Source organism: Silurus meridionalis, chromosome 19, assembly GCF_014805685.1.
Source record: "Silurus meridionalis isolate SWU-2019-XX chromosome 19, ASM1480568v1, whole genome shotgun sequence".
NCBI lineage: Eukaryota > Metazoa > Chordata > Actinopteri > Siluriformes > Siluridae > Silurus > Silurus meridionalis.
In genome coordinates, this window is record NC_060902.1 from 15,621,773 (window position 1) to 15,634,241 (window position 12,469).

At 37.0% G+C, this 12,469-nt stretch overlaps 1 protein-coding gene and 1 long non-coding RNA gene across 4 annotated transcripts in view; one reads left to right on the forward strand and one right to left on the reverse strand.

Moving 5' to 3' along the window:
- Positions 1 to 6,682, forward strand: part of LOC124402190 — a 7,499-nt gene extending 817 nt beyond the window's left edge. The window contains exons 1-3 of one of the 3 annotated variants that reach the window (XR_006928672.1): positions 1 to 640; positions 2,339 to 3,022; positions 3,852 to 6,682. The exon at positions 1 to 640 is cut by the window's left edge and continues 817 nt beyond it. This is a non-coding gene — a long non-coding RNA (uncharacterized LOC124402190). Of the gene's footprint in view, positions 641 to 2,338; positions 3,661 to 3,851 lie in introns of those variants that run through there. The other 2 variants (XR_006928671.1, XR_006928673.1) reach the window with 2 other exon arrangements.
- Positions 1 to 12,469, reverse strand: part of adamts9 (ADAM metallopeptidase with thrombospondin type 1 motif, 9) — a 57,118-nt gene that overhangs the window by 14,199 nt on the left and 30,450 nt on the right. Inside the window, exons 27-29 of the mRNA XM_046875008.1 lie at positions 11,391 to 11,552; positions 11,043 to 11,210; positions 3,842 to 4,009 (exon numbers count right to left, since the gene is read on the reverse strand). Coding sequence (XP_046730964.1) covers positions 3,842 to 4,009; positions 11,043 to 11,210; positions 11,391 to 11,552 — 498 coding nt within the window. The remainder of the gene's footprint in view (positions 1 to 3,841; positions 4,010 to 11,042; positions 11,211 to 11,390; positions 11,553 to 12,469) is intronic.

Here is a 12,469-nt window from a genome sequence, read left to right on the forward strand (position 1 = left end):
TTGCTTCTACCAGACACACACACACACACACACACACACACACACACACACACACACACACACACACACACAGAGGTACACACACAGAGGTACACACTCTATAAGACTAGAGGTATGAAACTGTTTAGATTTGATTCCATAGCAGAGAAAAAACATCCGGGTTCTGTAATTGAAAAAAAAAAATAATGAAAGAACATACACTACATATACAAAAGTATTGGAAAAGCTGACTTTTGTGGTTCATCTCGCTTGAACTAGGAGACCCAAAACTGTTCCAGCATGACAATGTCCCAGTGGAACATCTTCCCAGAAGAGTGGAGGGTGTTATTACAGCAAACGGGGACTAAATGTGGAACGGGATGTTTAGATATGGATAGACGTATGGATAAATAGGGCAGATATATAGAGTGTAGAAATGACAGACAGACAGATCAAAGCCTTCTGGGTCACATGACTCCTCATGCTAATGACCTGGGAAGTAACTGAAAAACAGAGACTTTAATAAACGTATTGCTGTGTTAAGTTGCTCACATACGGGTGTAAGAATGTTTTCAGATCATTTCATGGAGCTTTACTGGAACGATCGATCTCACTGGACTCAGTTACTGCTCACAGAACCAGCAGCTAACGGGTTTCAGAGGTGTGTGTGTGTGTGTGTGTGTGTGTGTGTGTGTGTGTGTGTGTGTGTGTGTTCATTTCACATTACACATTTCTGTACAAGCTCTAAAATGCTTCAAGTGCATACGATCTGAGTGCAGACTGGCATGAGAACAAACAAAGAGAAAGAGAGGGAAAGAGAGAAAGAAAGTAAGACAAAGAAAGAAGAAAGAAAGAAAGAAAGAAAGAGAAAGAAAGAAAGAAAGAAAGAAAGAAAGAAAGAAAGAAAGAAAGAAAGAAGGAAAGAAAGAAAGAAAGAAAGAAAGAAAGAACGAAAGGAAAGAAAGAAAGAAAGAAAGAAAGAAAGAAAGAAAGAAAGAAAGAAAGAAAGAAAGAAAGAAAGAAAGAAAGAAAGAAAGAAAGTAAAGAAAGAAAAGAAATAAAGAAAGAAAGAAAGAAAGAAAGAAAGAAAGAAAGAAAGAAAGAAAGAAAGAAAGAAAGAAAGAAAGAAAGAAAGAAAGAAAGAAAGAAGGAAAGAAAGAAAAGAAATAAAGAAAGAAAAGAAATAAAGAAAGAAAAGGAAGAAAGAAAGAAAGAAAGAAAGAAAGAAAGAAAGAAAGAAAGAAAGAAAGAAAGTATTAAAAGGAAAGGTAAGTAGCAAAGAAAGAAAAATGAAAGAAAGAAAGTAAAGAAAGAAAGAAAGAAAGAAAGAAAGAAAGAAAGAAAGAAAGAAAGAAAGAAAAGGAAAGGTAAGAATCAAAGTAAGAAAAAATAAAGAAAGAAAGAAAGAAAGAAGGAAAGAAAGAAAGTAATACATAAATAAATACAGAAAGAAAGAAAGAAAGAAAGAAAGAAAGAAAGAAAGAAAGAAAGAAAGAAAGAAAGAAAGAAAGTAAGAAAAAAAAATGAAAATTCTGTCTTCACATATCCCAAAATGTTAGGAAACTGGGGTCAGATACAGTGCCCCTGGAGCACAGCGGGTTAGGGGCCTTGCTTAAGGGCCCCAAAGTGACAGCTTTGGCGATATTGGGGCTTAAACCTCTAACTTTTCAGAGCTTTAAACCCCTGAGGTAGTCTCCTTCCCAAGCAATGTTTCTTCCACTTTAGTGAAATGAGAATGAATAAAATAAAACCTCCAGGATGACATTTATACTGAAATGAAAAAATTGTTGTAACAAAAAGAAAAAACCAAAAACACAGAATTGCAAGACTATCATTCATATAGAGAATGAAAGATTCAGAGCGGTATGCTGTGATGTGATGCAGCCTGACATGCAGTGACTTAATGTTTAAACCAGGAAGTTAATTCATTTCCCATAGTAACAACATCCTGGCATGTTTTATTCCTATTTTATCACAGCAACGACGCATTTAAAGCTATTAAAGACACGCCATTTGACTTGGAACACCTAGGATTGTTACTATAGTAACGATAATATATTAGAATAAGTGCATACCTACATAAACCTGTGATTTGTCTGAAGGATCAGAAATGAAAAAAAGTCGCTTTTGTATAATAAATATTTCAAAAAGACCTCTGGAACAATGATAAAATGCTGACATTTTTGAAAAAGAAAAGAAATGAATAAATGGGAGACTCTGGAGAAGACGCTCCAGTTCCCCATCGATCCATGAACAGCCCCATCCCTTTTCAGTGTGCCCCCTTCGCATTGCTAACTACCCTGACATCTGGAGAGATTGCACCAGAGCTAACAGATGGAATGTGCTTGCGTTCGATCAGCTTACAGTGGGAGACTTCTAAAGCCCATCTGCTGCACTCCTCTGCTGCTCTGGACGCTAACTGGAGACGACGCATGGACGTCTCGGCCGCGATTCTCACGCGTCCACACGAGGCTGAGGTGCGTGTGCGCCAGATGTGCCTGCTTCTGGCTCCTCCTTGAGAGTTCCCAGTGTTCAGGGAAGAGATAAAGAGAATTACTGCTCGCCAGATGTTCGGGTGCACATTGGGAAAGGTGCTGTCTTGCCTGATACACTCTCCACCTCTTACTCACTCGCTCCTGCTTTCTTTTTGTCTCTCTTTCTCATAGATAGATAGATAGATAGATAGATAGATAGATAGATAGATAGATAGATAGATAGATAGATAGATAGATAGATAGATAGATAGATAGATAGATAGACACAGACGGAGAGACAAACAGGTAGACTGACGACTAGTAGTAGTCTAGACAGGTAGTCTGTCATCCTCTCTCTCTCTCTCATTCTCTCATTCTTTCTATCTGTCTCCCTCTTTCAGGATCAGTCTGATGTTCAATAGTGTCACAAAAAGACGAGGGAAAAACAGAAGAAGGTTTATGCAGGAATCTCAATTATGAACTGCTCCTCCTCTGAAACTGTTTCGCTTCATTACAGTTTCTACAGTTACATAAGGATTCGTAATCGTCCATAATCTTCTATTACTGATGTAAGGAGTCACCAGTTGCAGCACTTTCAACACTCTGCTGGAGGTTTTCTGCCATGAGAAAGTCTTCAGCACAAACCCCCCCCCTGGCTCAATTTATAATATATTAGAATAATGAGCTCTGATTGGATGCCAGGGTCTGATGAATAATCAATCTGTTTATAATTCAACAATAAATAATAACGGCATCTCTGACAATAGTACAACTGCAAATGATATTAACTCCTCGTTGTTTCCATAGCAACAACTCCTTCACGTATATCTGTGAATGTGCTATAAGGTGCATCGAATCTAATAATAAACTAAATAAATGATCGAATGTAATAAAAAAATATATATAATTTTAATCTAATAAGAAATATAATCTAATAAGAAATACATTTAGAATTGATCTACTTTAATAATAAATACTTTCATAATAAGTAAATAAAAAATACACAGAATTAAATACAAAATTGAAATCTAGAAATAAATAAATTATAAAAGGATACAATCTAGTCGTAAACTAATTGAAATCATATTGAATCTGTATCTGAAATATTGAAGACGTGTAATTTGTTGAAATTGTAAGACGTTTCTGTAAGATGTTTATTGAACAGCTTTGGAGAAAGGAGTCTCCAGTGTCAGCAAACATTAAATGGCATATACATAAACACATAAACATATATATATATATATATATATATATATATATATATATATATATATATATATATGAAACAAAATCCCAAAATGCTGCAGACAAATTCAAATCCCAAAAAAGAAACCATTCTGAAAAAATGCCATAAGAATCATTACGATGACGTGTGTGTTAAACTGTACCTCTCCCCAGATGCTCGTCCTCCACTTGGGGCACTTCCCACCTTTGCAGGACTTCTCCATCCGGGGGCGGGGCAGATGCAAACAGTTTTCTTCCGCCGTTGGTTGGCCGGATCGGCTGACGCAGGTCACGTTGCGACGTCGGAGACCCTTCCCACAGGAGGCAGAACACTATGTGGAAGAGGAGAAAAAAAAAAGAGGGAAAGCCAAGCAGGGAAGCAATTAGTCACGCTTAGAGAGCAACTTCTCAGAACTGTGGGAGGTGATATTTGCTAAAACAATTGGGAAACCGTGTGTGTTTTATTGTGAGTAGATTCGAAGGTGAGGACAGAATTCAAGGTTACAATACTGACACATTTTCTCATATTAATTGATGATAAAAAATATCTCCAGGTTCAATGAATATGGTGGGGAGTAAACCCCACTTTTTGTGACATCTCCATTTAAGCACCCAGGAGCTAATCAAAGGTGCCGCTCTGATGGAAGATGAATGCGCTGCACTTAAGGTGCAAGACATTGGCTGAACTCTGACCTAATTATGGAGGTCAGATTTATGGCTGGGTGTGGAGAACGGTGGAAAAAAAGGGGCCAGATGTTTGGCTCGATCCCACCAATGCGGATCCAGGTATCTGCGTCGGTGCTAGCGTTAGGTCTGTCTTTGTTTAATCCTCTCTTTGATGGGGTTTGGAAAGAGGCACCACTTCAGGCTTGAGGTTTTTCAACAGTCAGTGTATATTTTCATAGTTTTTGCCACAGTCGATTACAACGAATGTGGCGTGGAGATCTTTCGATCGAAATACAGTGCAGTACAGTACAGCTTTTATTGTCACTAAGCGATTTTAAAAAACCCTGGTGGTATTTTTACCTCAGCACACACTTCATCAAAGGGTTTAACAGCACCATGCTGTCAAAATGCATTAGACAGAAATGAGAAAGGGTGTGTGTGTGTTTGTGTCTGTGGGTGACCGAGCTACCGAGGGTTATACGTAATGTCACATTTAATAACAAACAATGTCATGTACTAGAACAAGATTGTTGCTTTGCTTCTGTATAACTTATAATGCACTCTATGATGTAGTTAAAAAAATAAAGTTTAAAATACACATAGAAAATAGAAGAAAAATGCAGGGAATATTTAAAGACAATAGACATAGTAAGTCAGATTTTTTCCAAATGCATATCAAAATCTTTATATTTAACATTGAAATAATATTCTTCAATCTCAAATCAATCTTTTGTCCCTTCAGAACTGTAAAAAGAAGTAGTCAAATGCCAACACATGTCTTTGTGTATATAATAAAATCCAGAACCTTTATTAAAAAAAGGGAAACCAATTCATAGGTATATAAAAATAAAGAAAACCTGATGTTCCTTGAGGTACCAGCAACCTATTAATTGTTCCAATTAAGACCAACAAATGAGTTTCTGAAGGTTCTCAATTATGTTTTCTTGACGGTTTGTTCATCTGTTTGATGCTTTGAACTACAAAAAAATTACGGCATTTGGCAGATGCCATTATCCAACAATGGCAACATTCGTAGTTATACAACTGAGCAGTTGAGGGTTAAGGGCCTTGCTCAAGGGCCCAGAAACAGTAGGTTGGTGCATGTGCTGAAAATTGAACTCATGTTCTTCCGGTCAGAAATCGAATGTCACAACCACTTAGCTACCATTTCCCCCATTTCTTTCCGTTTTTGAAAGTATATAAAGTGCAGGATTTGCAGTGCAGGTCTCATGGCATATTCATTCATAACATGGTAGCATTCAAAAGGCGTTTATAAGCCCTTCAGGACTGACGTACCATGTCAAAATAACCTTCAAATAACTATAGAGCATATACAGTAAACTCATCAATACTATGGTACGCTACATAAGGCTTTCATAAAGGTTTATTCTAAGAAGTGTAAGCAACTTCATAAGTATTCAGTCTCTATGTCAAGTTGATGTAACCCATAAGTCAAGTGTTATGACCTTTGTTAGGTTTCAGGTGTAATGTCAACCTGACATCACATAAAAACATTAACACTGCATAAGGGTGGTGTTTAAAAGGTAATAACATAAGCTTACCAGGAAAAGTACATAATGCCACATTTATTTACGCGTACATAGCTTACAAGTGTCATCTGTCATAAAGCATTTTTCATTCTTTCTCTATGTCAAGGTGACAAAGTCAGTTATGATGCTTTGAATAAAATTCATGACAACTCATTTTGTAGGTGTTTTTTTTAATAGATTTTCTAATTTTATAACTTTTCAAATGCATGGAAAGTGTCAAACATAATCTCACAAGACTTGTGTGGAGACAAGAGAGAGTGTGAATTCATCCAAGACATAATATGTTAGATGTGACAATGCGGTTATACAAATAACCTCAAATAATCGACATAAAGCTGCATAAACATTTATATAGGCTTATTCCAAATAAACGGCAGTTTCAGTCACACACCTGCAATAATATTGAGTCTTTCTGGTATATCTGTAAGTAACTAAAAGCTCCAAACTTAAATGTTTGTACATAAGCCTGTCCCAGTAAGTCAACCCAAACCTCAAAAATAACTTGTTAATGTCAATTGTCATGAAGGGCTTATGTAGCACTACAAATGTTGGTTAAAAGATATTATTACATCATCTGACAAGCAAGAATTTTTTTCCTGTCTAGGACATTAAGGTAAGTTTTTTAAAGGGATAGTTGCCACTACCTCAAGTACCTTAGAGTTATATTCAACCCAGAGTACATGGGTATTAAGCCCGGCTTAGTGTTTGGTGGATAAGAACTTTAAGATTCACCTCAGTAAGCCACATATTCAGTAGTATACAACAAATAAAAAATAATCCAATTCCTGAGGTAAAATGATCAGTTTTTTCAGCTCTAACAGCAAAAAAGCAAAAAAAACAACAAGGTCCATCAGTCCAAGGGAAATTTTCGCTTGTAGAAATGCTGACAAACTGAGCGAAGGGGCCACCGACTGCCGAGAGAACTTTTTCCCATAGAGCGCATGAAGCCTTTTCTGAGAAGTGCGTCCACGCTGATTACACGTGTGACAAAGCACAGAAAGGGGGCTCCACTCCAGATCAAAGGTCACCTCTGACCCCCATGTGACCTCCGCTGACCTCTATTGTCCTGGCATAATGTTTCGTTAGAGCAATTGTCAGCACCCCACACTGGGATTGTGCCACACTCAGAAACAGAATGGCCATTAAAATCTCCTCGCTTTTTAAGAAGTTTAAATAAAAAATGTCATACTTTTTTTTTTATTATGTTTTTTTGTAAATGGCAGAAATGGCACAATTACGTTTCGAAGATTCTTCGCAATAATAATGATGTACAAGTGTTTTCCAAAAGGCTGTAAAATAGCAGAGGTAATAATCGTAATACAGCATTACTTTTTCAGGAAAGAAAACAAACAAAAATGTGAACAGTTGTATGAAAGATAATAATGGATGAGAAACAGCCAGCAAAATGATGAAGAAACAAAACAAACAAGCAAAAAAAATTTCATTCATTGCTACCAACAACAAACAAGTTCACAGCATGGATCGTTAGCAATATATCATATTTTTACCTCAAATCTTGGGGGAAAAAAAAAGAAAACCAAAATATTCAAATTATCGAATGTGAAGAAAATATGTGCTCTCAGAAACTGAAAATAAAATGTAACATTATCTTGAAATAAACAGCATACTTTGTTGAGGGTGGGGCTTAACAGCACTTAACTCTCATTGGTGAGATTTTTATAGACAGTGAATTTTTTGTATTTTTTGGCGAAACTAATATTTGAGGTTTGGGCCGTTACTCATTACTGAATAAATTAAGTGGTTAGAGAACAGCAAGTAGAAAGTTCACTGAGGTAAATATTGGAAAGCATTCTGAATGCGGGTCATTCATTTAAGCAACGAGTTGTGGGAGGCTTTTCAAACCGTCAAATATGAATTATGAACTGATACTAAGTAAAGAAGAAAGGAAGGAAGAAAGAAAGGAAGGAAGTCATTTCCACTTCAAACACTATAATTGTAAAGAGAACAGCATGCAGAAAACTGTCTAAATTTAGCAGAAGTCTCCAAGGGAGATGTTCATCCAAATCTCTCAAGCCAACAAGAGTAAGACACTGCTAAGCCCCGCCCCAACCAGAAATGTATGCCAGAAGGGTGACTACAATTTGCGCGCATGAACAAAAACCCAAATATTTCTGTTGTGCCCGCAGGGGCGTAATTTAGCACTAGTTTGCAAAAGGAGGGTAAAGCCGGAGGAAGTGAGTGGTACAGATAACACACCTGTGCATGGTTTTATTAATGATTTGCAGTGAGCACCGAAGAGGAAAAAAGGAAGAGAGACGAGCGCCTCGGAAGAAAGACAGAGACACGGCAAGCAGTGTGTATTTTGTGATTGTGTTGGTTTGCTTAAAAATTTTAAAAAGAGCAGCAAAATCAATCTGTTTTGAGAACCTATCGTTTGCCTCCAATTCCTTCTTCCTTTGCACTTTGTCATTCCATAAATTTTAACCCTTACTTTAAACGAAAAGCCGGAGAAAGAGTGTGAGGTTTCAGGAAACGATGATGAGGTAGATGCCGATCACTAGCCAAAAAAAAAGAGAATAAATTCTCAGAGACATAAAACGCAACCTCTGGGGAAGGGAGGCCTTTTGTTTTTCTGACACGCCAAAAATAATAATAACCAATAAAGAACTTATTTAAAAATTATACAGATATTATAAAATATATGTATAATACAGAGTATATATATATATATATATATATATATATACACATATGACTACTTAATGCAAAATAATAGGCAAAATAATGTTTGTAATATACAAAAATAAATATTAGACCATAAAAAAAATCTGGGGAAAAAAACAGCAGGGTGAGGTGTCCCTTGTTTTGTGAAAGCACCAATAATTGAATAATAGTTTAATGGCGAACTGAGGTACGGCCGTAAGCAAAGAGATTCGACTTACAATCATCTTACAGTCAGATACAGGAATGAAGATATCAGCACCTCTTGTGAAATGTGCCACAGATGCTCACAGTGTGTACTATAATATAATACAGTAAGATTTGACTGTAAACCCAACACCAAACAGCTATTTGGTTACACGTTATACAGTTTCATATCTAAAAATACACTATACCGACCAAAGTATTAGGACACCTGATTTATCCAGCCATATGTGGTTCTTCCCCAAACTCTTACCACAACGCATGAGGCAAACACACTCATATAGAATGTCTTTGGATGTACTAGCATTCAATTTTCCCTTCGCTGGAACATGATAATGCCCCGTGCACAACGCCAGCACTATGAAGATATGCTTAACATGGGTTGAAGTGGAAGATCTCCCGCTGTAGAGCTCTAAGCTCAACCCTACTGAACAACTTTGGATTGACTGTGAACCCTGACTGCACTCACAGTCCTCCTCACCACACCTACATCAGACTTTCCAAAACCCTTGTGTCTGACTGAATCTCCACAGGCACACAAAATCTAGTGGAACATCTTCCCAGAAGAGTGGAGGTTAAAATAACAGCATATGGGGACAAAATTCGGAATGGGATGTTAAAATCAACATACCAATCTCATGCTCAGGTGTCCACAAATCTTCTGTCCATATAGTGTATAGTGAATACAGCAGTTATTTCACAATATTACAGCTTGCTTGCGCTTTATTTGTTGAATTGTATTATAGGTGTTAGCTGCTAGGCAGTAATAGCTGCGGTTTTGAAAAATTATTTTATCTCATGTAAACAATGAAACTGAATTGGTTTTCTGGTGATGGTGTGTAAACGGGACTTTTCAGATTTCAGTGCAATTCAAAATGAAGTGCGATTTCAAGCAATTAAAAGGTCCAAGCACTATAGGATGAACAGTTGAAAAAGTGAAGGTGCATTTTGTTTGCTTCTGTGAGATATATATCAAAACTCGAAATGTCTAATTAGTTTTATAATTTATATTTAAATTGACAGAAATTGCTAAGATTTTCTGGGCCATGACAAAGAAATGTCATAAAAAAATATTGTGTTCAATGTCCTGGCACAGACTTAAATGACATGTTTACTATACTATACTATACTATACTATACTACTATACTATACTATACCGTACCGTACCGTACCATACCATACTATACTATACCTTACTATACCTTCCTTACTATACTATACTATACCTTACTGTACTATACTATTCTAGACTAGACTATACCTTACTATACTATTCTAGACTAGACTATACCTTACTATAGTATACCTTACTATACCTTACCTTACTACACTATACTATACCTTACTATACTATACTATTCTAGACTAGACTATACCTTACTATACTATACCTTACCATACTATACTATACCAAACCTTACTATACTATACCTTACCATACTATACCTTACTATACTATACTATACCCTACTATACTATACTATACCTTACCATACTATACTATACTATACTATACTATACTATACTATACTATATATTTATATAACAATATAAAATAATATGAGAATAAGAAAATGTATGAACTTTGGTGCTTGGACCCCTAAAAACTGCATTTACACAAAATAAAGCACCAAGAATCTGCCAATTAGGCCACAAAAAAAAAACTGCCGTATTCACTACATGTAGGTTCACATAACACAACATGTCACTGATTATTTCTGAAATATCTCTGTATTCAATCTGTCTAACTTCAGTATTCTGTGACACCCGGATGTGAAAAAATAAAAACTAAACAAACAAAAAATGCTCTAATACACGTAACATGACCAGACATTTTCAGTAAATAACTTATTTACAACACTAATATCTTTTTACTGTACACCTTTTCACCATTCCCTATTTCAGGATAGAGTCATAATGAAAAGCCCTCATATACACAAAACAAAGAGCTCTACAAACACGAACTGCATATATAACGTTCCAGAGAGTGGTTAATGATCTAATGTGCTATACAGGTTTACAAATTCTTATAAAATAAATTAAGGAAATGTATGAAAAACTCAGTCCTGGCCTACTTTGGTAAGTGTAAGCAGCAGTCGTGTCGGGCTAAGCAGCGATTCTGATGCGGACCGTATGTAATATCACACCCTCGTTCAGTTCGGCCCCGGATTTGTACCCTTGATCGAGAGGTCAGCATGCGCTTGGGGTTAGGATGGGTAAAGGACAGGATGGACAGAGGGAGGAGTGTTATTACGGGCGTACCGAGCTCCACGGGTCGGCTCTCCAGTGGGAGCACGGCTGCACGTTGCACTGCTCGCGGTCGGGCGGTTTGTCTAGAATCTCGCAGCTCTGATCGCTAAAACGCTCGCCACCGGGCCGCTGACAAACCACCAGGCGCGTCTTTATTCCCCCACCACAGGGCTTCGAACACTACAACACACAGGGAAAAAAAAAAAAAAAACATGTTTTCACTTCAGTAGTTTGGCAGCTTACTAATTTAGTCATGTGACCTTCTAGGAAGTCCACCATTTTATTCCTTTTTTTAAATGGGTTGTTTACGACACAAAAAAGACAGACGCTGCACCGAAAAACCTTGAGTATGTATCGTACCTTGCCCCAGTCGCCGTACACCCACTGCGGGCACGGCCCCGACTCGCAGGTGCGTTGTTCTGCAGGGCGAATGCTCTCGTCGCAGCTGTTAGCCGAGTAACCGTTCTCATCCTGGCACACCACTGCACGCCTCTGGAACCCTCCGGCACACGTGCTTGAGCACTGAGAAAACCATTGAAGCCACATGTTCAGTTCAATACACAGCCACACTTATATACCAAAAAATGTCATTATAGAGTACATGAGAAAACTCCTGGTGCACTCTGATAGGTTGCAGACTGTCATGTGACCACGCCCAACATGAGTTCAGCTACACTTACACCTACAGTAGTTACAGTGAAGATCATGTTTTAGTGACTGTGTTACAGTGCAGCTGTGTGTAACATGAACACTCCATTGCTACATCGTAGTTTGTGACTTTGAGCAGATAACATGCATAAATTGTGCAAACTTCCTGCGATATATAAACCAAAAACACGACCAGGGAACCCAAAATAATATTTCTAAATATGGCACTTGCAGAATCCTTTTTAACAAGGAGGAGATGAAAAAAGAGAAGCTATTTTTGTCTTCTATAAATACTTTCGATGGACATATTTATAGATGTCAAGACTTTTTAGAGACACAATGGTCTTTATCGGTAAAGAGGAAATGCTGGTGATTCACAGAGTGAAAGTCTTTGACCTGTTACTCTTTAAGAGAAACCTTCCCCGAAATTGGCTTCCTTGAAAGTGATTAAAATACTAATGGTTATACTTAATTCATTAATTTATGCATATATAAACATGAATATAAATATATATGTATATTAGGGCTGTCAATTGATAAAAAAAAATTTGCGCAACTTAATCGCACATTTTTATCCGTTCTAAATGTACCTTAAATTAACACTTTTCACATTTTTTATACTCTAATCAACATGGACATGGAAAATATGGATGCTTTATGCAAATCTATGTTTATTATTAGTGAAACCAAACTGAACCTAAAAGATGAAGACTTTAAATGACGCATATCATCAGGAAACCAAACAGAAGTTTTTCTATGTTTCCATACGGACGGTTTTAATTGCCGGATGT